This window comes from Erythrolamprus reginae, chromosome 8 (assembly GCF_031021105.1).
Source record: "Erythrolamprus reginae isolate rEryReg1 chromosome 8, rEryReg1.hap1, whole genome shotgun sequence".
In the NCBI taxonomy this organism is placed as follows: Eukaryota; Metazoa; Chordata; class Lepidosauria; order Squamata; family Dipsadidae; genus Erythrolamprus; species Erythrolamprus reginae.
Window position 1 is genome coordinate 17,932,358 of NC_091957.1, and position 25,061 is coordinate 17,957,418.

Consider the following 25,061-nt stretch of genomic DNA (forward strand, 5'->3'; position numbering starts at 1 on the left):
TAGCAGGTGTAGTTTCCATGGAGCAGCATCGTTATTATAAGGTATAGGAAATATACTGGCGACGTTAAGAAAACAGCAATTACCACCTACATTGAAAGGGTAGAAATAAGGTAATAACAAAAATGTTTCCACATCAGAAACTTTATGTGATAGAGCAAAACTAAGCATAGTTTTGGAAGATAGGCAGCCCTCCACTTACAACAGATCCCAGGATTTATGTTGCTAAGCAAGGCATTGGTTCAGCAAGTTTTGCTCCATTTTACCACCTTCCTTGCCACGGTTGTTAAGCGTTAATTTAGGAACATAGTTGTTAAGAGAATGTGTGGTGTGGTGACTTAGAGGTCTGATATTTCTCTCTCTCTGGGCATGATGAGTATATATATATATATGCCGAACAAAACTCTGCATTGGCAATGGGAGAGCAGATGGCCAGTAAAAAACACTCTGCTAAGTTGCCCAAACTCCATCCCGCGCAAGTGTTAAATGTTAAATGTTTCATTGTTAAATGATGATGATGAGTTGTTAAGAGAATCTATCTTCCCTGTCTGAAGGTCCAAAAGTGAAGTCTCGCGACCACGGCGACACTGCCACCATTGTAACTATGAGTCATTTGCCAAGCACCTGAATTTTGATGTGGGGATCCCCCAACGGTCACTAAGTGTGAAAAGTAGTCTTTTTTTCAGTGCTGTTGTAACCACAGTCGCTAAACGAACTGTTGTAAGTCAAAGTGTTTTTCCCCCCTCCTTCCATTGTTTCTCTTCTGCTCCTTAGACCCATATAAACCCGAATGCGTCCGACGGAAGATTCCGTGCCACCCAAAAGCGATTTGCCAACTGGACGAGCTTTCTTCAGAGTATTATTGCCGTTGCTTGCCAGGCTACAACGGAGATGGGATCAGTCGTTGCCAAGGCAAGTCCCACTCATGTCTTTCTTTCACGGGTCCTTTGAGGTGGTGATCTCAGCGGCTTCCAAAGGGTGGGGACTTCAACTTCCAGCATTCTCCTCAAGGCTTGGTGGAATTCTGGGATACCGAGCCCAGAATTAATTGTGCTGGTGGGAGAATTCAGGGAATTCGTTCTGGAGTTGACGCAGAAAGAAGAAAAAAAGAAAGAGAGAGAGAGAGAAAGGAATGAAAGAAAGAGAGAAAGAGAAGGAAAAAAGAAAGAAAGAAAAAGAAAGAAAGAAAATATTGGCTCCTGTTTGTACTCTACATTTTTAAAAAAGTAGTCTGTGCTTGATGGAGAAAGAGGGAAGGGGAAAGGAAAGAAAAAGAAAGGAAATGAAAGGAAGAAAAAAAAATAGCAACTAGTTGTACTTAATTTAAAAAAAAAAATAGCCTGGGGACTATTTCTGGGCTTGACGAAGAAAGAAAAGGGAAAAAAAGGAAAAAAGAAAAAGAAAGAAAGAGAATGAGATAAAGACAAAGAGGAATGAAGAGAAAGAGAGAGAAAGGAAGAAAGGGAAAGAAAAAGAAAGAAAGAAAGAGAAAAGAGAAAGAAAGTAAAAGCAAGAAAGATTGGCATTTATTTGTACTTTAAAAAAAAAATTAAACTAGCCTACCTGGGACTATTTCTAGGCTTGATGGAGAAAAAGAAAAACAGAAAAAGAAGAGAGAGAAAAATTGGCATCTATTTGCACTCCTTTAAAACGTTTAAAAAAAACCTGTTTGAGACTGGATTGTTTTTGTCTAGGATGGTATAAGGCCCCCTGCCTTAGGAAGGGGCTGGACTGGAAGACCTCCAATTGTCCCTTCCAGCTCTAGGATTCTATGCTTCAATTGTCTCCCTTGAGAACTCCTTGATTATTGAATACTTCATTTGGCCAACCGTGATTATTAGTAATGTCCCTTTCCACAGGGTAGGGCAAAGAAAAGGGATGGAAAAAGTATCCAGCTGAAAATGGTCAAAATTTGGTTACCTTGCTTGCTTTTTTGTCCTTTTAAAAATTACAAAATTCACCTTCCTTGTTTGCAGCCCCTGCCTTCCACATCACCGTTTCTGACGCTTCCGTTTGTGACGAGATGGGTGAACAGATGTGCCTCCTCCGTGTGAAAGAGCCACATGTCACCTTCCACGTCTCCGTCACGGCTTCTGCCAGCCGACGTTTGCCCAGCGTGATCTGGTACAAGTTTTACACTGGACAAAGCCCCCAGTTCCACAGGTAAGGCTGATGTGGAAGGCCAGGTTTCTTATCTGCTTGGCCCATTCTGGCTTTTGCAACAGCTAAGAGAATGTTAGTACAGTGGTACCTCGTCTTACGAACACCTCTTCTAACAAACTTTTCGAGATACGCACCCGGTGTTTAAGACTTTTTTGCCTCTTCTTCCAAACTATTTTAACCTTACAAACCCAAGCTGCCGCTGCTGGGATGCCCCGCCTCCGGACTTCCGTTGGCAGCCAAGGAAGTCCGGAAGTGGGGAATTTGTCTTTGGTGCAGAGGCTCTCAGTCTACATAAAAGAAAAAGATACATTTGTCAAGAATTATGAGGTACAACACTTAAGGATTGTCATAGGGATCGAATAAGCAATGAAGAAACAATATTAATTATTATTATTATTATTATTATTATTTATTGGATTTGTATGCCTTAGTACAAAACAGAATATAAATCCAATACTGAAACAGTTAAAAAACCCTTATTTGTAAAACCAAACATACATACAAACAAACATACCATGCATAAAATTGTAAAGGCCTAGGGGGAAAGAATATCTCAGTTCCCCCATGCCTAACGGCAGAGGTGGGTTTTAAGGAGCTTACGAAAGGCGAGGAGGGTGGGGGCAATTCTAATATCCAGGGGGAGTTGGTTCCAGAGGGCCGGGGCCGCCACAGAGAAGGCTCTTCCCCTGGGGCCCGCCAAACGACATTGTTTTGTTGACGGGACCCGGAGAAGGCCAACTCTGTGGGACCTAACCAGTCACTGGGATTCGTGCAGCAGAAGGCAGTCTCGTAGATACCCTGGTCCAGTGCCATGAAGGGCTTTATAGGTGATGACCAACACTTTGAATTGTGACCAGAAATTGATCAATGTACAGTAGTACCTCTAGATACGAGCTGCTCCACATGCAAGTATTCCAAGTTACGAGCCAAGACGCGAGCAAAATTTCTGTTCGACACCCGAGCTCAAATTCGAGAGATGAGCCGAGCTTCCACTAGGTGGCCCAAGAATTCCATGCTTTCAGTTATCTCCGCGCGAAAAACAAAGTCTAAAGGCATTTGTTCGAGATGCGAGTTGATCGACATACGAGCTCGGGTCTGGAACGAATTAGACTCGTATGTCGAGGTACCACTGTATTGTGAGTTATTGACTGATGTAATACTTATGACGGTCGTGGTGTCCTTGGGTCATGTGATCCCCTTTTTGACCTTCTGACAAAGCCAGATTTGCTTAGCGACCGTTTCCCAGCTGCAGCTATTCCCTTAACAGTGGCAAAGGAAGGTGCAAAAACGACATAAAGCTTCACTGAAACAAACACAGTGACATTAAATTCTGGGCTCCATTCCGGTCCTGAGTTAAGGGCAATCTGTACTTTCTTTTCTTCTTTTTTAAAAATACCTTTATGAGTTTTAAATATAAAAGAGACAAAAAAAAACAAAGGAAAATCTCATCCAATACAATTACAATATCAAATATCATAAAAAGGAGAAGAAAGCCCAGGAAAGAAGAGAATAGAGAAGAAGAAAAGAAGTGGTGAAAAGAAAAAGGAAAGAGAAGAGATGAAGAAAGAAAGAAAAAAAAAGGAAAAAGAGAAAAAGAAAGGAAAAGAAAGAAGCGATGTCAACTAGACTTATGTTTCCCAACCTTAGCAACTTGAAGATATCTGGACTTCAACTCCCAGAATTCCCCAGCCAAGGTTGGGAAACACTGAACTAGACTGTTGACTATCTTATATTACAAGCCTTTAAATTAATTAATTATTAGTATGTTTGATAACGTAAGATTATTGTTCTCTACTTTTGTTTAGTAATGGATTGTAAGATTATACAAACGAATTTTGATGTTTTATGTTAATAATGGGTGGTCATTTGTGAGAGTTAAGTACTGTATTTAGATATTTCTTTTGTTTTAACCACACATACCACTTGTCCCATGTTTTATAAAATTCCACATCATCTTGTCCTGTAGTTCTAGGGTTACTTTGCTCATTTCCGCGACCTCATGTACTTTCTTTTCATAGACCGTCTTTCTTCCTTGCAGCTACCGGCGGAGGTTGGGATCCGTGGAAAGCAAGATGCTGAGGATAACAGCGGGCAACCACAGCCGTATCCTGACCCTCCTGTCGATACAGGATGACGATTTTTACCCCAATCTTTTCTGGGCAGAAGTGAGGCTCCATGCCCTGGTCCCCAAAACTCTGGGAGTTGAAGCTTACGATTTAACCCGCTTTCAAATGTTAAACCCTTCCGGACTGAGATTTTATTTTGCTCTGGAGGGGGCCTCGATTGGTAAGATGGAGTGAGTTGGTGAGAAAAACACAATCTTTTTAAAATTATTATTTAAACTCCATATTCAAACAAGTATCAGTCAGGGTGTCCAGCAAACCTGGGAAATCAGGGAATTATCAGGGAAATTGGCAGTTCAGGAAATATCAGGGGTCTGGATGGGTGTCAATAGACTCAAACTCAACCCGGATAAGACGGAGTGGCTGTGGGTTCTGCCTCCCAAGGACAATTCCATCTGTCCATCCATAACCCTGGGGGGGGGGGGAATTATTGACCCCCTCAGAGAGGGTCCACAACTTGGGCGTCCTCTTCGATCCACAGCTCACATTAGAGAAACATCTTTCAGCTGTGGAGAGGGGGGCGTTTGCCCAGGTTCGCCTGGTGCACCAGTTGCGGCCCTATCTGGACTGGGACTCACTGCTCACAGTCACTCATGCCCTCATCACCTTGAGGTTCGACTACTGTAATGCTCTCTACATGGGGCTGCCTTTGAAGAGTGTTCGGAAACTTCAGATCGTGCAGAATGCAGTTGCGAGAGCAATCATGGGCTTCCCTAGGTATGTCCATGTTACACCAACACTCCGCAGTCTGCATTGGTTGCCGATCAATTTCCGGTCACAATTCAAAGTGTTGGTTATGACCTATAAAGCCCTTCATGGCATTGGACCAGAATATCTCCAGGACCGCCTTCTGCCCCACGAATCCCAGCGACCGGTTAGGTCCCACAGAGTTGGCCTTCTCCGGGTCCCATCGACTAAGCAATGTTGTTTGGCGGGACCCAGGAGAAGAGCCTTCTCTGAGGCGGCCCTGACCCTCTGAAACCAGCTCCCCCCAGATATCAGAGTTGCCCCCACCCTCCTTGCCTTTCGCAAGCTCCTTAAAACCCACCTCTGTTGTCAGGCATGGGGGAATTGAAATTTCACTTCCCCCTAGGCTTATAGAATTTATACATGGTATGCTTGTATGTATGAGTGGTTCTTTAAATTGGGATTTTTTAGATTATTTTTAATATTAGAATTGTTTACATTGTCTTTTCATTGTTGTTAGCCGCCCCGAGTCTTCGGAGAGGGGCGGCATACAAATCAAATCAAATCAAATCAAATAAATAAATAATAAATAAATAAATAAATAAATAAATAAATAAATAAATAAATAAATAATCAATCAATCAATCAGGGAATTATCAGGGAATTCATGAAAAAAACTGAATATATCAGGGGGGGAAAACCAAACTGTAAAGTCAGGGAAAAATCATGTTAAAAAACAAAAAATAAAAAACAGACTGCACTGCCTGGCAGAGCCAAGCAAAAATGAGCATAAACGGTGGCCACAACAAAAGAATGGAATAGAATATGGAATATAGAATAGGATAGTATCCATAAGGTTTTCTTTGTTCCCTTCTCGTCTTACCCAAATCTTTTCCAAAAGGGGATTAGCCTCCTTTTCCCCCCTGACACATTTCTGATCAATGCAAAGGAACATTGAGAGATTTCTTCGTTGCTTCTCCTCTTCTCTCATTCTGCCCCTCTTTTTTTGTGTGTGTTTTGGGAAAAGACGTTGGACCCTTTCTGGAAGGAGATACAGCGGTCCTCCGATTACCCAAGTACCTTCGCCTCTCGCCTTCTAGCTCCGTTCACTGGATCAAGGAACCGCGCCCACTAACCTTGCAGGACAACCAACCCGTCCTCATCGCCAACGACGTGGAAAAGATGGAGATCAGCGGTTTAACGTATGCTGGCTTGCTTGCTGTCCACTTGTAAAATAAGAGGCAGGTTCACCTGTTCGTCCTGTGCAGAAAAAAAGAGTAAGGGGCTGGGAGAACCTCATGCCTCCTGTTTCTCGAAGAAAAGCCATCAACAGACACAAAGAGATAAAGCCACATTTACACGCCATTTAAAAGAGGCAATAAAAGGCTCTGAAGGAAACAAAAAGACCAGAGCGCATCCCTTCCAGCATTGGAGATAAGCAGGGATGAACCCCAGACAAACAATCGAGTAGAAAACAAACCAATAATTTTATTTATTTACTTACTTTTATTTGTCAAATGAAAATTACAAATTCAAACGAGCAAAGTGCAAAAGTTAAAACGTGACAGGGACGATAGGTATGTTGGTGCTTTTACGCACCTCCCCTTAGGGACCTCGGAAATAGGGGGTGAGGCCAACAGAAGAGAAGTTTAGAATGAAAAGTATGGAAATTAATGGGTGAGACAACCAACTCGGGGAAAATATTCCAGGCTTTGGCAACCCTGTTAACGAAAATCAATTTTTTAAAGATTGCGTTTAAAGCGATTGCGGTAGCCTTTTACTTATCAGTGAAGAATTACTAAGGAGAAAACACCTCCACCAACATAGGCAGGGTAGCCTACTATACACAAACCAGGAACAAACCCCACACTACTTTCTAGCACTGATTATGTTACCTAGTCCGGTAATGAAACGTTTGCAAGCAAACAGCCCAGCTTGGAGACTCCACAGAGGCAAATCCAAAATAGAAAAAAAGAAAGCCCTCGTTTCCCTTTGAAAATGGAGCTCCCTTTCTGCCTGTTTGGGGAAATATTCTGCACACTTTTTCTGTTACTGTTTTTTATTTTTTCCTCATATTTGCTGTGGGTTTTTTTCCTCTTTCCATCCTGCAGAGAGTCCAGCTTTGGCTACGTCCGAGCTCTGGTTTACGATTTCCACCCGGAGGTTCCGGGACGTGTTTTGGTAGCTGAGAGACTCTTCTTGATAAAGAAAGGTAGTGGATTTTTCTCTTGTCTCTCTTAATTCATGGACAGCGTCCATAGAATGGAATGGAATGTAGAATATAGAATGACAGGGAATGGAATGGAATAAAATATATAATATAGAATGTAGAATGTAGAAAAAATAGGGAATGGAATGGGATAGAATATAGAATAGAATTAGAATTAGAATAGAGAATGGAATAGAAACATAGAAGATTGACGGCAGAAAAAGACCTCGTGGTCCATCTAGTCTGCCCTTATACTATTTCCTGTATTTTATCTTAGGATGGATATATGTTTATCAGTTACTGTGGATTTACCAACCACGTCTGCTGGAAGTTTGTTCCAAGCATCTACTACTCTTTCAGTAAAATAATATTTTCTCATGTTACTTCTAACCTTTCCCCCAACTAACACATGTTAGAGTAGAATGGAATGGAATAGGGAATAGAACTGAAATAGAAACAATAGAATAGAATAGAATTGAATTGGGAATAGAAATAGAGTAGGATAGGATAGGATAGAAATAAAGAATAGGAATAAGATCAGAACAGAATAGAAATAAAGAATAGGAATAAAGAATAGGGATAGGATAGAATAGAATAGAATAGAAATTAAAAATAGGAATAAAAATAGAATAGAACAGAATAGAAATAAAGAACAGGAATAGAGTAGAATAGAATAGAACAACAGAATAGAATAGAATAGAATAATAGAGTTGGAAGGATCCTTGGAGGTCTTCTAGTCCAACCCCTTGCTTAGGCAGGATACCCTACACCACTCCAGACAAATGGTTATCCAACATCTTAAAAACTTCCAGTGTTAACCTTGGTTTAATTCAGAGACGATGCTCCCTTGAAACCCAGAACAAACCAACCATGTTGCTTCTATTTCAGATGTCAGCCAAACCTGCGAGGGTAGCCGAAGAGGAACGAGCTGCCATTGCAACCCAGGGTTCGAAGAAAGGGGTTTGCATTGTGTCGGTAACTTTTGAGCTTTGTCTCTTTGTGTAGCTGTGTGTTTGTGTGCACGTGGGTCTGTGGGTTAGCATTTGCTAGAATGGAAATCTGCTGTGAGCAACCAGGTTGCCAAACTAGGATTTTTAAATCGAAAAGGAGATATAAACTGATAGGAAATTCAGGCAGGGATGAGCAAAGTGGATCCGCCAGCAAATTTAAAAATTAATAAATAAATCAGCGAGCCTGTGGATTCTCCAGCAAAGGGATCCCAGATTAGTAATCTCTCAGATGGAAAGCAACAGAACGGTAGACAAGGAGAGGGACAGATGCTTAATTCATATAGTATGGCTGTATTGTTATTATTTATCCTTATTGTTATCTTGCTTAAAAAGATTAAATGTATTGGTCCAGTGATGGCCATGATTTAAACCTTTTTAAGATACTTCTGACCTGCATGATTTAATCTTCATTGACACGTTCTTCTCTGCTTTTCAAGACAATAATGTATTCAAAATATTATCAATATTCAATATCACATTCAAAATATTCAACTTCAGTTCTTTACCCTTGACTTAACAATCATAATTCAGTCCAATTTTTTAATAGTGTATTTTTTCTTCTTTCTCCCTCTTCTTCCTTCTTTCCTCCCTCCCTTCCTCCCTCCATTTTCCTCTTTCTTTCCCTTCCTTTTAACCCATCCTTTCTTTCTTTCTTCCTTACTGCCTACCTTGTCCCTTCTCCTTCCCTTCTCCTCCTTCTCTGCCATTCTTTTTCCCCTTTTCTTACATTTTTCCTTTTCCCTTTCTTCCTTCCTCCACCTTTTCCACCACTCCTCCATTCCCCCTTTCTCCCCCTCTTGCACTATTCCTTCTCTTACCTTTCCTTCCTTCCTTCCTTCCTTCCTTCTTTCCTTCCCCTCCTCCTCTTCCATTACTCCTCCTCCACCTCTTCCCCTTCCTTCCTTCCTTCTTTCTTTCTTTCTTTTTTCTTTCTCCTCTTCTATTACTCCTCCTCCACCTCTTTCCCTTCCTTCCTTCCATCTTTCTTTCTTTCTTTCTCTCTCTCTCTCTCCTCCTCATCTTCCATTACTACCACTCCACCTCTTCTCTTTCCTTCCTTCCTTCCTCTCTTCCTTCCTTCCTCCATCCCTCCCTCCCTCCCTTCCTTCCGTCTGTCTGTCTGTCTGTCTTTTTTTTCCTCTCCTCCTCCTCCTCCTGTCTTTTTCCCCTCCAAAAGACATCAATGAGTGTGAGAGGAAAACAGCCCCGGGTTGCCTGGCTGAGGCCACCTGCTCCAACACCTATGGCTCGTATTTCTGCCGCTGCCCACAAGGCTTAGAAGGAGACGGCCTACACAGCTGCATAGGTAAGGAGAAGCTCTCACCTGCCCGATGAGGTTTTAGTGAGTTCCCATACCTCCATGTGATTGTGAGAACCATTTTGGATATTTTCGGACCCCCATTTACAGGGGCTTCTGCCGGGCCCATAACTTCAGTGTTTCTGTCGTATTTTGTTTCTGACTTTTATCAGACATCGACGAATGTACGAGAGGCACCCACAACTGCAGCCCAAATGCGTTGTGTTTGAACACCCTCGGCTCCTACGTTTGTGCCTGCCAGAGCGGCTTTATGGGCGACGGCTGGCGCTGCACAGGTAATTTTCCCACCCACCCCATTGTGAAATTTCTAAAGGGTGGGGAAAATTTACACTGAAAACAGAGCCAAAAGGCCCGAACATCTTCAGTTACTGTATTTTTTCGGTCTATAAGATGCCCCTTAGTTTTGGGGGGGAGAAAAATCTGCCTACTGGGTATTCATCTGGCTAGCGTCCTTAGTCTGGTCAGCTTCAGCACATTATTTTATTTCCTGGTTATGGCTGGGAAAAAAAACAGATTTAGAGGAAGTAGCAATGAAAACCAGCCTGCAAAGAGTTAGGGCTGGAAAAAAAACTATTCGGAGGGAATAGCAATGGGAAAAAAGCCAGCATGCCGGAAAGATCATTAGAACCTCCTTGGGGTTGAAAAAAACTTTTTCTGAGGGAGTAGCAATGAAAACCAGCCTGCAAAGATTTAGGGCTGGGAAAAAACCCTTCAAAACAGGCCATAAGGGTGAAAAAATGATCGGAAGCTCACTTTTTTTCCTCAGATGCCGTGGTAACCCGGAACGGTTGCTAAACAAAGCGTTGTAAGTCGAATGCTACCTGTTTTCTCTCTCCCGCCTAGCCGAGAGCGCCTGGTCGCCATGGTCGCCGTGGTCACCCTGCTCCATCACTTGTGGCCTCCAAACCCAGATGCGCATCCGTGAATGCACCCACGAGGAGAGCGGGATGCGCTGCCTGGGCTCTTCGGCTGACCTCCAGGAATGCCCCAACCTACAGCCTTGTCCCAGTAAGTCCATTTTCTTCACCATCCAAATACAGTGCTACCACTACTTACGAACTTAATTCATTCATGACCAGGTTCTTAAGCAGAAAAGTTTGTAAGAAGCAGCAATTTTTCCCATAGGAATCAATGTAAAAGCACAGGGAGAGTGGAGGCCCTGTTTCCTCCCAGGAGATTCCTAGAGAGGCCTCACAGAGGCTTCTCCCCGCCATTTCTGGCCTGCTTCCTCCCAGGAGATTCCTAGAGAGGCCCCACAGAGGCTTCTCCCCGCCTTTTCCGGCCCTGTTTATTTATTTATTTATTTATTAGATTTGTATGCCGCCCCTCTCCGAAGACTCGGGGCGGCTCACAATAACAGAAACAATACAAATCCAAAATTAAAACAATTTAAAACCCATTAATATAAGAACAATCATACATCTCATACAGACCATACATAAAGTGGAAACAGCCCAGGGGAATCAATTTCACCATGCCTGACAACAGAGGTGAGTTTTAAGGAGTTTGCGAAAGGCAAGGAGGGTGGGGGCAGTCCTAATCTCCCAGGGGAATTGTTCCAGAGGGTCGGGGCCGCCACAGAGAAGGCTCTTCCTTTGGGTCCCGCCAGACAACATTATTTCATCGACGGGACCTGGAGAAGGCCAACTCTGTGGGACCTAACCGGTCACTGATCAGGAAAGATTTCATGAACTCCATCAGTAGAGTCTGGAGGACAGAAGGAAAAGGGGGGACATGATCGAAACATTGAAATATGTTAAAGGGTTAAATAAGGTTCAGAAGGGAAGTGATTTTAATAGGAAAGTGAACACAAGAACAAGGGGGCACAATCTGAGGTTAGTTGTGGGAAGGATCAGAAGCAAGGTGAGAAAATACTATTTTACTGAAAGAGTAGTAGATGCTTGGAACAAACTTCCAGCAGACGTGGTTGGTAAATCCACAGGAATTGAATTTAAACATGCCTGGGATAAACATATATCCAGCCAAAGATAAAATACAGGAAATAGTATAAGGGCAGACTACATGGGCCATGAGGTCTTTTTCTGCCGTCAATCTTCTATGTTGCATGGGTGTCGTAGTTGTAATAGTTGTGTAGTAGTTTCGTGGTTGTTGTATGATAGTATAGTGGGTGGTTTGTTATATTGGTTAATGGTTAAAGAGTTTCTGATATAGAGTAAAGGTGATAATTTATTTAAAGAAACACTTTTTGCTAAGAAGAACAGTAAAGTATATTTCTTGCAAGAAAGCTTTTTGCATTGTTTTTCCTTTCTTTGAAGACTTCAGTTCCTTGTAGTTTTTGCTATAGTTGGGAGGGCTACCCATAACTCTTCACACATGTTCCCAACTCCTTTGGGCACTACACTGTTTCACTTAACGACAATGACAAGAAAGTTCGTAAAATGGGACAAAAAAAATGTTGGGTTCCATGGTGGTTGTAAATCTGTTTTAATTGGTCCCTGATTAATTGGTCAGTATTGCCTTTGCTTCTTCTGTCTTCCCTTGTCTCAGCTAACGGTGGCTGGTCGGTGTGGTCCCCTTGGTCGGTGTGCCTGGAGACGTGTTCGGGGATCAAAAAACGGGTCCGGTTATGTGACAGTCCCCCCGCTTCCAGAGGAGGCCTCCCTTGCAAAGGGGAGAAGGAGCAACTCGGATTATGCCACTCAAGTCACTGTGCCGGTACTTAATGAGGACTAGCAACCCCAGTTTCCTTGCAGTGAAATCTCCTGAGTAGATTCCTCAGTTCCTTCAGCAATAACAATAACAACAGAAGTCTTCTAGTCCAAACCTCTGCCTAGGCAGGAAACCCTACACTACTTTCAGGCCGATAGATGGTCATCTAACATCCGCTTTAAAACTTCCAGTGTTGGGGCATTCACAACTTCAGGGAAGGGGTTTCTAATCCTCATCTTCTTTTAATGACCCCATCATCCTTTACGGGATGGAGGTGAGTGTTAACTAGCCTGATGTCCTTTTCTGTCACCACTGCGGAATTATTTTACTCAGCAGATAAATTCTCATTGTGCCCAGAGAGAAAGAAATATCTGCCTCTACCTAGGATCGAACTCACAGCCTCCTGGTTGTGAGGCGAGAGCTCCACCTCCACAACCACTCCGGGAAGGAGTTTGTCATGAACTTGAAAAATACTTTACAATACTTTTACTTTACTGCTCCCCATTGTCCCACATTGGTCTTAAAATCAACATCACCATGCAACATACAAAAAGGATGCTGAGACTCTAGAAAGAGTGCAGAGAAGAGCGACAAAGAGGATTAGGGGACTGGAGGCTAAAGCCTATGAAGAACGGTTGCAGGAACTGGGCATGGCTAGTTTAATGTCGCCAGGCATGGGGTGACTGATTCCCCTTCCCCTCTTTGCTGATTATAGCACTTGAGAATGGTATGATTGTGTAATATTGATTGTTTTTTAATATTAAAGGATTTTAACTTCAGTTTTACTAATATTAGATTTGTACCACTGTTTATTGTATTTTATTATTGTTGTGAGCCACCCCGAGTTCTTGGAGAGGGGTGGCATACAAATCTAATTAATAATAATTGTTGTTGTTGTTGTTGTTGTTGTTATTATTATTATTATTATTATTATTATTATTATTATTATTAATGAAAAGAAGGACCAGGGGAGACATGAGAGCAGCCTTCCAATATCTCAGGGGTTGTCCCAAAGAAGAGGGAATCAAGCTATTCTCCAAAGCACCTGAGGGTAGGACAAGAAGCAATGGGTGGAAACTAAACAAGGAGGGAAGCAACTTAGAACTAAGGAGGAATTTCCAGACAGTTAGAGCAATTAACAACAATTAAGTGTAACAATTAAGTTACAACAATTAAGTGGAACAGCTTACCTCTAGAAATTTTGAATACTGTACTCCAACACTGGGAGTTTTTAAGAAGATGTTGGATAACCATTTGTCTGAAGTGATGTAGGGTTTCCTGCCTTAGCAGGGGGTTGGACTAGAAGACCTCCAAGGTCCCTTCCATCTATTATTATTATTATTATTATTATTATTATTATTATTATTATTATCTGGAGACTTGTAGCTTTCCCAAGTATCGTCTCGAGAGATTAAACTATGGTTTGTCCTTTGCTTTAGTGGACGGAGCATGGTCTCCCTGGGCCTCGTGGACGCCCTGCCCTGTCTCCTGCGGGTTAGGAGTCGTACGGCGGTCACGGCAGTGCGACAAACCTTCCCCAAAACATGGAGGAAAGAACTGCAGCGGTCACGGCTACGAAGAAGGCACCTGTGGCTTTCCGGTGAGGAACCCCCAAAAAGTACCACTAAAACATCCTCCACCTGTCTTCTTAAAATGTATGAATTATTATTGTTGTTGCTGTTGTTTAATTCATTCATTCATTCATTCAGTTAATTAGTTAGTTAGATTTATGAGCTGCTCAACTCCAAAATGGACTCATTATTATTATTATTATTATTATTATTATTATTATTATTATTATTATTATTATTATTATTTTGCTTGCAGGAGGCCCTCTGCAGGTTCCTATCCAAGCCTTCTAAATCATACCTTGGAAGCTGATTCAGTAAAAAGTATCAGGTCCCAAAAGTGAGTATTTGCCGATCCATCCTGAAAACTCAAATAATGTCCGAAACCTTGCAGGAATCTCACCTGGTCTTGTAGAACCACCTGGAAAGATTCTCAAGGCCTCAAAATAAAAGATAGGTTTGCAACAGACCTGGGTGCAAATCATCATTTTGGAAGACGTGACATTTTTAATTTGCCTTTAATCCGTTAATAATCAGTTCCTGGCAGGAGCGGGCCATTGGGGCGAGATATCATGAATAGCTGATGGGATTTTTTTTGCCAAGGTTCAGAATACGATGCTTTGGAACTGCAAAAGCAGGATGGGACCTTTAATTGTTGGGTCAACAAACAGAGGCTGAGAAAAAAAAATGGTGAAATTCTTCGGGTACCACTCCCATCCCTCCAGCTTTGAGAAGCAAAAGTTTTAAAAAATTGATGAAGACTGTGATTAAAATATGATGGGCCATTGGATCAACGCCTCCTTCCTTTTTGGTGAGTGGCTGTTTTTCGTTTTTGTTTTTAACTTTTATCTTGTATTGGTTTTCGAGTTTGAATCATTTCCAAGGGAGATTTCCTTCAATTCCCCTGCATGTAGAAAGCTAGCACCTTAGAATGTTCTTATCACCTTGATACATTTTCTTAAAAAAAAATTGGATGAAGTAATTCTTCAGAACACTCCTAGGCCTGGTAGATTTAAAGTTTCAAATAAAATAAAATAAATGTTTCTGGATGAGCTTGCCTCCTCTTGAATTCGTTGGGCTGTTTTAATTTCATTTACCATCTTTCTGTTCCCAGGAGCCATTCTGGCAGGGAGTGATGGGTTGTGGTGGAAAACGGTGTTTCTCCAGCTTAGCTGCTTTAAGAATGTATGGCGTTCTACTGGATAGGGAATTCTGGGAGTCCAGATATAGTGACTGGGGAATTCTGGGAGTTAAAGTCCAGATATAGTGACTGGGAAATTCTGGGAGTTAAAGTCCAGATATAGTAGTGACTGGGGAATTCTGGGAGTTGAAGTCCAGATATAATGACTGGGGAATTCTGGGAGTTAAAGTCCAGATATAGTGACGGGGGAATTCTGGGAGTTGACGTCCACCCATTTAAAAAGTTAATAAGGCAGAGAAAATACTGCTTTATAAAACACTTCGGACGATTAGCATTAGTGTTAAATATTTTGGCTACAGACAGTCAGAAATATTTGCTCAAGAATGTAGGGAAAAAAGATTCATTTATGCAAAAGGGATTTTTTTTTTCTCCCGGTAGAGGGAAAACAACATTCAAAATAACATTTATTGTATTACCAAAAGGAAGAAGAAGAAAAAACCTTACAAAAATAAGATTATTTGTTTTCTGTTCCTCAAAAAGATCATGACGGCAAAGCAAACATGTTTGACCATTCAGGGAAAAATACCCCCCAAAACTGAAGTCCATTTCTGTCTGATTTTGGGGGTCCTACTTACATCCCCTAAACTGAAAGCCAGCGTTGTTGTCCAAATGATCATCCAGAAAGAGGCGGAGATATTTGATGTGTCCTGAGCCAGATCCACAAAGCCATGAATTCTAAATAGCTTTAAACTCTTCACTCAAGGGTGAGATTCAGCCAGTTCCCAATGGTTTGCTCAAACTGGATGTTAAGTTTACTAGTTGGCCCCGCCCACCCTGCCCTGCCCACCTGCCCCTCGCAGGAGTCCCCAGGTCGCCCGTTTTGGATCACAGGTAAGTGCAGGGCCCACGCGGAGGCTCGAGGGAGGGCAAAAAATGGTCCTCCCGGAGGCTCCGTAAGCCCGGAAACAGGGAGGGGAAAATGGCCCCCCGCATCCTGTTTTCGCCCCCAGGGCGGTGCAAGAGGCCAACTAGGCCACGCCCCCACCATGGGCACGCCCCCCCTAACCACCAGGCAGAGAACCCATTGTCAAATTATTTGAAGCCCACCCTGGTGTTATTTTGTAGTAGAGGTAGTCCTCGAGGTACGTACGACCGCAATGGAGGCCAAGATTTTTTTTCCTGTCGCTAAGTGAGAAGGTTGGTTTGAATGAATTTCACTCCCTTCTCTTTCCATGCTTCTTTAAGTGAACGGCCACGGTTGTTAAGTGGATCTGGGTCCCCTGTCGCGTGACCTCGGGATGCTGCAACCATCGTAAACGCGGGTCGGTTGCCAAGCACCGGAATTTGGATCACGCGTGAACTATGGGGATGTTACAACGGTCGTTAAGTGTAAAAAACGGCCCTGTCTATTTCTTTTTCGTGGGAGAAAATAACCAGTCTGGCCCAAATGTGCATTTTTTTAGTTAACGGTCAGCATCTCAGAAACGTCTGCTTGGGCCGTTTTGTACATTTGAGGCCATGAGTCCTGTGGGATTGAGTGGCATATAAGTCAAATAAATTACATTAAATTAAATTAAATTAAATTAATGATTTGAAACCTTGTAGGGATAATAAATCAGTTTTCTTAAATGCTGTCGCTGCCCTATCCTTAAGCAGAGATTTTTTAGATGAAAAGAGAATTCTCCATCTCTTATACAGTGGTACCTCTACTTAAGAATGCCTCTACTTAAGAACTTTTCTAGCTAAGAACCGGGTGTTCAAGATTTTTTTGCCTCTTCTTAAGAACCATTTTCTACTTAAGAAGCTGAGCATGCGCTGTAGGCTGTGCGTATGGGCAGAGTGTATGTGCACTCACATTTGCGAACTGGTAAGGAAGGTAAAGCCAGCCACAGCCCCAAATTGACCCCTTAAGTCAGTGATGGCGAACTTATGTCATGGATGCCACAGGTGGCATGTTGAAGCTCAGCTTCAACATGCATTTGTGTGCCATCCAGCTGATTTATGGCTCGCACAGAGGCTCTGGGAGGGCGTTTTTGGCTTCCAGAGAGCCTCTGGGAGGATGGGGGAAGGCATTTTTACCCTCCCCCAGCTCCAGGGAAGCCTTTGGCACCTGGGGAGGGTGAAACACGAGCCTACTGTGGCCACCAGAACTTGGGGAACAGGCTGTTTCTGGCTTCCAGAGGGCCTCCTGGGAGCAAGGGAATCTGTTTTCACCCTCCCCAGGCATTGAATTATTGGTGTGGGCATTCACGCATGCCGAATAGTGCGCATACATGCTCTTTCGGCATCCGAGGGGAAAAAGGTTCGCCCGCCATCATTCCCCTAAGTATTTCTCATAATTTTATCACTGGACAGATTGAAGCGGGATTCTTGGGTAGCGCATTGTGATAATAGGGAAAACTTTGCATCCATAAGTGACACCCATTTTCTAAATCGCAGCCCCATCACGCAAACACAACTTTCCTCCACAACATAGGAAATGTGACCTCAGAGTTCATGGCAAAGCACATATTTTTTTAAAAAAAAATCCGTTCCTTTATGGAGATTTGGACGTTCAGTTTAGGAATGGATTCCCCGAGCCAAAATTATCCCTTTGGCTGTACAGATAAATCTTTATCTTTCTCGCCAAACATGGCAACCTTTAAGACACATGGATTTCAGTCTCCTGAATCCCCCCATTTGCTGCTGGCTGGAGAGTTCTGGGAATTGAAGTTCAACGTGTTGCCATGTTTTGTGGACCTCAATTCCCAGAACTTCTTAAGTTGCCAGGTTTTGTGGGTTTCTAACTCCCAGAATTCCTTAGCCTGCTATTTGATGGTGGCTGGCGAATTCTGGGAGTTTAAATTCACAAGTTGCCAAGTTTTGTAAACTTCCGACCCCAGAATTCCTCCATTTGCTGTTGGCTAGGGAATTCTGGGAGTTGAAGTCCACAAGTCTTAAAGTTGGGAGACCTCCCGAATGGTCAAATCTTGGTGGTAGATAAAGCCATCTTAAAATCGCTTACGTAAACTGCACAACAGTGGTTAAATACAAGTTATGTACAGCGTATGTCTGCTCGAATGGAGCAAAGGGTGAATCTAACTAATACAAATGTCACTTGAGTTTGTTGACCGACTTATAAACAGCTTTGTTGTTGTTGTTTTCAGTCTATGTAGCACTGTAGAAAAACAAACACATTTTGGCAGTCCGTTAAGGGAAGGGATGGGGGGTCAGTGGAGGGGTTACCCCTAGTTTCTAGATCCTTTTCGACCAAAAGGTGCAACGAACCCATTTTTCACCGGAGATAAAAAATGATGGCCATCGTTGAAAAGTTGAAGGATTGTTCAGGAAGGAAACCAGCCCATCCTCTTTCCTGGAGGACGCAAAATTTGACACCCAGATCTTCCGCAAATTCGAACGCATGCTTTCATCGTGTTTTCCAAGTTGGCTGGTTCGAGCTCGTCTCTTTCCTTCTCGTGGGTTGCACGGCAATGCCGTAGAGAAATGTACGGAAAGTGGACACCGCTAAAGTCCACCACCATGAACCTCCCCCGAAAATACTTTTTTTGGCTGGCTTCGGTCCTCGTGCCAAAATCTACGATTTTCCTCGCGCCAAAATCTACGATTTTGCCCCAGACCTTCCCCCCACCCCCCACTCAATTGATTTCCCCCTCGAGAAATTCCTCTTTGATGGACTGTTTGCGGGATTTGCAATCGGGCAGGTCAAAGCCAAAGTCCGCCCACTCGTCGGATCCGCTCCGGTTCGGGATGGTGATGGTGTGGCGGACTCGGAAGTGGACGGCCTCCATGACGCGCTGCCGTTGCAGCTCTCCGGAAGTCCCGATGGAGATGGTGGCGGCGTTGCTGCTGGAGCGGAGGAGCTGCTGCCCGCCGTAATCGTGGCTCTGCTTCAGATCTTGGAGGCCCCTCCAGATGATCATGCGGTACTGCTCGGGGATCTTCAGGGCCGCGAGATCCTACCAAGAGACGAAGGAGCAGATCAACTCTGAAGGACAGCAAAATGGCCTCTCCCCCCTTGCCCCACAGCCTGTTAATTCTTCCTTTGCCCACCTACCCCAAAGCAGAGGACCTTTTCCCCCAAAAACATGTATTTACCTCCAAGGTCAAATTCTGCAGGTGACAAAGGGTCTGTAAGCCTTGAGAAGTAAAATAGTCAATGCAGTTCGAGCAGCCCAGTCCCGTTAGAAAACTTAAAAAGGAAATAAAAAGGATATTTAAAGAAAAAGAAAAAATAGCAATAGCATTTAGACTTGTATACCGCTTCCTAGTACTTTTACAGCCCCCTCTAAGTGGTTTACAAAATCAGCATATCACCCTCAACAATCTGGGTCCTCATTTGACCCACCTCGGAAGGATGGAAGGCTGAGTCAACCTGGAGCTGGTGGTGAGATTTGAACCGCTGTACTGCAGCTAGCAGTTAGCTGAAGGAGCCTGCAGGGCTGCACTCTTACCACCGTGCCACTCCGGCTCTTCTAGCCTTCTTCTAACCTTTCTTCCTTTTTCTAACCTTCAATTCCTTCCTTCCTTCCTTCCTTCCCTTCTTTCCATCCTTCCATCCTCTCTCCCCCCCTTCCTTCCTTCCTTCCTTCCTTCCTTCCTTCCTTCCTTCCTTCCTTCCTTCTTGCCTGCCTGCCTTCGCAATGGCATTTAGACTTATCTACCACTTCGTAGAGCTTTTACAGCCCAATCTAAGCAGTGTACAGAATCAGCCTCTTTTACCCCCAACGATCTGGGTCCTCATTTGACCCACCTCGGAAGGACGGAAGGCTGAGTCAACCTGGAACCAGCAGAAACAGCTTGCGGTATTACACTCTAACCACTGCGCCACCAAGGCCCCTAGATTAAATGCTGTGCCAGTTTGTTCAGAAGGATATGCTAAGAGGAGTGTGATGAACTTGGGCAAGCACTACAAAACCCATCCTTCCCAACGAAGGAGCAGCTAGGCGCAATCTGCCCAGATTCTTGAGCATCGGGTTTCAAATGCAGTCTCGGGAAGCATTGTCCGTTTCGCAGAATGGTGTGTCAGGATATTGATTTTTTTTCGATTTTTTTGGGGGGGAGGGGAGGTAGGGAGGATATTCTAAGCCAGGAGGGGTCCCCAAATCACTGGAGGTGATTCTGGGAGTTGAAGTCCACGAGTCTTAAAAGTTGCCAAGTTTGGGGACCCCTGGAATAGAATGATGTGCAGCCTTCAGCCCAGAAAACCCAGCTTGCTCCAGAGACAATATAAGACGTAGAATAATAGAGTTGGGACCTTGGAGGTCTTCTAGTCCAGTGATTTTCAACCTTTTTTGAGCCGCGGCACATTTTTTACATTTTAAAATCCTGGGGCGCACCACTAACCAAAATGACAGAAAATGACACCCTAAGACACTCTCCTCTCTTTTTCCATCCGTCTCCTCCCCACCTTTGTGTCTGTATACACACTCTTGAACCATTTCCAAAAACAGGTGAGGGTTGGGGGGGTTTCTCTCTTATTCTTTGGGTGCTTTTTATCATATGCTTTAAATTAAGAGTCACTTCTCCCTCTTTTGTTTCTCTTTCTTTCCTCTCATTCTCTGTCTCAATCATTTTCTCATTTCTCTTTTTTCCTCCCCTTTTTGCTCATTTCTCTCTCCCTTCCTCTCCTTTTCTCTTTCTCTCTCTTGCTTTCTCTCTCACTCTTGCTTTCTGTTTCTCTTTTCTTTCTCTCTTGCTTTTCTCTCTCACTCTCTTTCTCTCTCTTTCTCTCTCTTGCTTTCTCTCTCTCTCTCTCAACAAAAAGTTGCGAGACAGGAACCTGAGCTTCCTTCTTCGCGGCACACCTGACCATGTTTCGCGGCACACTAGTGTGCCACGGCACACTGGTTGAAAAACACTGTTCTTGTCCAGCCCCCTGCTCAAGAAGGAAGCTGTACCATTCTTGATAAATGTCTGTCTTAATTTCTTCTTGAAAACATATTATGTTCTATAAAAATATAGATATCGAATATCTTCTACATCTATAAATAGAATATATAGAACAATATATATTCTTTATACAGTATTAGAATATAAAGGAATACAGTAATACCCCGGTTATTGCGTCCCCAACCATTGCGAACAGGGTAATTTGCGATTTTTCAACCCGGAAGTCAAAACACCATCTGCGCATGCGTGCCCTTTTTTCTATGGGCACGCATGCGTAGATGGCGCCCGGCAGATCAGCTGCTGGGCGGCTTCCCTGGGTCTTCCCCCTCTTGCTGGCGGGAGGGCGAGCAGCGGGCATCAGCAAGGAGTTTCCCCACCGCCCACGCAAACTCCTCGCTGCCGCCCGCCCTTCGCCCGCCCACACCGTTCATTCTCGCCGCTTTGGAGCTGAGTCCTGAAGCGAATTCGCTTCAGGACTCAGCTCCAAAGCGGCGAGAGCGAGCGCGGACAAGCCGTTCGCTGGCGCTAGCTCTCGCCGCTTTGGAGCTGAGTCCTGAAGCGAATTCGCTTCAGGACTCAGCTCCAAAGCGGCGAGAGGGAGCGCGGACAAACCGTTCGCTGGCGCTACCTCTCGCCGCTTTGGAGCTGAGTCCTGAAGCGAATTCGCTTCAGGACTCAGCTCCAAAGCGGCGAGAGCGAGCGCCAGCGAACGGCCTGCCTGCCCGCTAGCGAGGAGCCGAAGATTGGGGGCGGCGCGGCTGTTTTAAAACGTCGCCACCGGCATGGGGGGCTTGCCAGCACCCCCCGGACCCCCAACCCGGGTTTGGGGGGCTGCTAGGAAGCCCCCCATGCCGGCGGCGACATTTTGAAACAGCCGCGCCGCCCCCAATCTTCGGCTCCTCGCTAGCGCTGCGGAAGTAAAAACACCATCTGCACATGCGCAGATGATGTTTTTACTTCCGCAGCGCTACTTCGCGAAAACCCGCTCGTTGCGGGGGGTCCTGGAACGGAACCCTCGCAACGAGCGGGGGATCACTGTATATAGAAGAACTAAGGAAACAATTTCCTGACTGCTAGAACAATTAACCAGTGGAACAGCTCGCCTTCAGAAGTTGTGAATGCTCCAATATGGAAGTTTTTAAGAAGATGTTGGATAACCTTCTGTCCGAAGTAGTGTAGGGTTAACTGCCCAAGCAGGGGGTTGGACTAGAAGACCTCCAAAGTCCCTTCCAACTCTGTTGTTGTTGTTGTTGTTGTTGTTGTTGTTATTACAAAGTTGGAAGGGATCTTGGAGGTCTTCTAGTCCAGCCCCCTGCTCAAGTAGGAGGCTGTATCATTCTGGATAAATGACTCTCTAATCCCTTCTTGAAAATATATCCTGTTCTATAAAAATATAGATGTAGAATGTAGAATATATTCTATAATAGAATATATAGAATAACAAGGAGGAGTTGGACAGCTTATAAATCTAAGAAAATAAAATAAAGTTGGAAGGGATCTTGGAGGTCTTCTAGTCCAACCCCCCTGCTCACATGGAGACCCTAGACTAGGGATCTTCAACCTTGGCGTGGCTGGCTGGGGGATTATGGGAATTGTAGTCCACAAGTGGTCAAAGGTTACCGCACCTGGAACCCCATAGGGGTGGAAATCAGTAGAGGTTAAAACAGACCAGAGGGGCTGCCCTACACACCACCACATAGGGCACCCCTACCTGATGAGGCTGGGGTCTGGGTTGTAAGGTGGGGGCGGAGTGCAGTGCGAGCTGGAGACCATGGGCTGTGAGGAGTGTGCCCCATTCATCTCTCCGTTGGACTGCATGGCGTGGCTGTTGAGCATCGTCGGGCCTGAGATCGAGGAAAGAAACGTGGCCGCCGGTGAGTTTATAAATCCCATTTTATTATTCTTTTGCGAATTCTGAATGCATTTGGTTTCTAAACTGGTGTGGACTCTATAAAATTTTTTCCCTCCCGGTTCTGTGGGTGTGGCATCAGAAACCCAACTATCGCACTTTACCCAAAAATAACGCAAAAGCTACAAAACTGACTTGCACACAATGCAGAAGCAGCTGGACTGCCCACAAAATGGCCCCAGAACTAGCAGGAGTGTCACAGAGCACTCAAAAACCCACGGAGGCAGGGAGGAGCCTCCGTGGGGCCTCTCTAGGAATCTCGTGGGAGGAAACGGCCAGAAAAGGCGGGGAGAAGCCTCTGTGGGGCCACTCTAGGAATCTCCTGGGAGGAAACAGGGCCGGAAAAGGCAGGAAGAAGCCTCTGTGAGGCATCTCTAGGAATCTCCTGGGAGGAAACGGCCAGAAAAGGCAGAGAGAAGCCTCCATGGGGCCACTCTAGGAATCTCCTGGGAGGAAACAGGGCCGGAAAAGGTGGGGAGAAGCCTCCTTAGGGACTCTCTAGGGATCTCCTGGGAGGAAACAGGGCCTCCACCCTCCGTGTGGTTTCCCCAATCGCACACATTATTTGCTTTTACTTTGGTTCCTATGGAAAAAAAATGCTTCTTACAAACTTTTCCACTTAAAAACCTGGTCACAGAACGAATTAAGTTTGTAAGTGGAGGTACCACTGTACAGTTTCAACCAACCCCTGATTCACCTAAAATCGTCCACGGGGCAGGTGTGAAATAAGTTATGGGGGTACCTTTGAAGTTGGGGGTTGTCTTACCCATAGGCCCAAGGTTTGGCCCGATGCCGGGTCCCTGCTGAAGAGGCTGCCCCACCAGCTGGTTCACAGATGGTAACTTGTTGATGCCTCCTGGATGAAGCTTATTTGTGGGGGACAAAACCGGGCCGTAGGACGATGGAGAGTGGAGGTGCGTTCTGTGGGCGAAGGGAGCAAAAGTTGAGCCCGAGATGTGCCAGAGGGGGCACCCTCCTTTCACCCGGGGCCAAAGGGGTGAACTCCTTGTATGTTAGAGAGAGCTGGGCCCCTCCTCTGCAAACATTTTCCAGTTGGGTTTAAGCCAGAGATATGGGCCGTTGATTTTCCCATGGGGGCCACTTGAGGGTGCTAGCCAGCTGTAACAACTACAGCAGTAACCAGCCAGTAGATGGCAGTGTTTACAAGTTTGGATCAATGGTCTATAGACTCTATGCTCTTTTGTTCTAAGAAAGAGTTTCCTGTTGCAGTTAAAATAGGTAAGCAGTAAAGCACATGGTGACTGTGCTTCTTGCCCTGTGGTGCAGAGATGGGTTCCTCCCAGTTTACAACGGTTCTATAGAACCGGTAGCAAACCGATGTGACGTCATAGAGCCAGTTATGTAGGTGCCGGTCCATGGACGTTGGCATTTGTTTCTTGGATTTTTTTTCCTGCTTTTTTTCTTCTGCGCATGCACCAAAGACCTCAAAATCCTTCTCCTCCTCCCCACTCCTTTCCAGCACAAATGATGTTACCTAGTTTGGTCATGAAACGTCTGCAAGAAAACCCATCAAGAACTTTTTGTGAATATTTGGCACTGCCACGCGGGTAAAAGTGAACCAGTAGCGAAGTAAGTTAGACCCCCCCACACACACACCACAGGGCAAGGAGTACAGTCACCATGTGCTTTACTGCTCAACTATTTTAACTACAGCAGGAAATTCTTTCCTGTTGCAGTTAAACCACCTGCTGTGGTGCTATATATAAACAGAATTTCTAACGCAAACGTTTCATGACCCAACTAGATAACATTGTCAGTTCTAGAAGGGAGTGGGTTTGTGGAGAGCGGGAGGAGGACTACGACTGTGGGATCCTTGCTGATCTCTGACCTTAGTGGTTTTCTTGACGGTGTTTCATGATTCCCACCAGGGAACCTCTTCAGTGCTACCAATGTAAATCCCCACTCCCTTCTAGCACTGATGACGTTACCTAGTTGGGCCGTGAAACATCGGCAAAAAAACCACCCAGTTCAGAGAACGCCAAGGACCCCTCATTTCAACCCTGACCTCCACCCATTCTCCTTTCTTGGTTATTTCGTTTCATTTCTAATTTCCGGTGGATCTCGTGCTGACTTTTTTGCAAGAAAGGGTTGCTTTTGGATTTGTGTGTGTGTCTCCACTGCTAAGCAAAGTTTCCCCTTCATCGTTGCAACTAGGAGCGTTGGAAAAAACGAAGGAGGGGGGGGGTTTGCGCGGGACTTACTGTCGCTGCAGAAACTGCTGTTGCTGCTGTCGGTAAGAATCGACCAGCTGCTGGGGGACCAGCTCGACTAGTTCCAAACTTTCTTTGATCTTCATCAGCATCTCAAAGTTTTCCCGGCCGCGAACCTGAGCGGAGGAGAAGCAGATGGGACCATT

At 44.6% G+C, this 25,061-nt stretch overlaps 2 protein-coding genes across 6 annotated transcripts in view; one reads left to right on the forward strand and one right to left on the reverse strand.

Annotated features, from left to right (window-relative positions):
* The first annotated feature begins 1,979 nt into the window (after positions 1–1,979).
* On the forward strand, positions 1,980–14,794 carry LOC139171177 (SCO-spondin-like). Its single transcript, XM_070759083.1, has 12 exons — positions 1,980–2,160; positions 4,199–4,446; positions 5,998–6,172; positions 7,082–7,182; positions 8,068–8,154; positions 9,367–9,495; positions 9,660–9,782; positions 10,351–10,515; positions 12,016–12,183; positions 13,617–13,777; positions 14,005–14,085; positions 14,349–14,794. The coding sequence occupies exons 1-11, from the start codon at positions 2,021–2,023 to the stop codon at positions 14,056–14,058; spliced, it is 1,551 nt and encodes a 516-aa protein (XP_070615184.1). The 5' UTR covers positions 1,980–2,020; the 3' UTR covers positions 14,059–14,085; positions 14,349–14,794.
* A 2,585-nt stretch (positions 14,795–17,379) lies between these two features.
* The window catches only part of TP73 (tumor protein p73), a 68,016-nt gene continuing 60,334 nt past the window's right edge, over positions 17,380–25,061 (reverse strand). For all 5 annotated transcript variants that reach the window (XM_070759086.1, XM_070759085.1, XM_070759084.1 and 2 more), the window contains 5 exons: positions 24,907–25,031; positions 23,451–23,605; positions 22,487–22,619; positions 18,982–19,075; positions 17,380–18,842 (listed from right to left, as the gene is read on the reverse strand). In XM_070759086.1, the coding sequence (XP_070615187.1) occupies positions 18,522–18,842; positions 18,982–19,075; positions 22,487–22,619; positions 23,451–23,605; positions 24,907–25,031 (828 nt within the window). In that variant the 3' untranslated portion in view covers positions 17,380–18,521. The remainder of the gene's footprint in view (positions 18,843–18,981; positions 19,076–22,486; positions 22,620–23,450; positions 23,606–24,906; positions 25,032–25,061) is intronic.

Excerpts from the sequence above, each read along its gene's own strand:
- LOC139171177 (XM_070759083.1), top strand. The coding sequence starts at position 2,021 with ATGGGTGAACAGATGTGCCTCCTCCGTGTGAAAGAGCCACATGTCACC. Across the intron at positions 7,183-8,067 it reads ACTCTTCTTGATAAAGAAAG|ATGTCAGCCAAACCTGCGAG; the intron begins GTAGTGGATTTT and ends CTTCTATTTCAG. Across the intron at positions 13,778-14,004 it reads AAGGCACCTGTGGCTTTCCG|GAGGCCCTCTGCAGGTTCCT; the intron begins GTGAGGAACCCC and ends TTTTGCTTGCAG.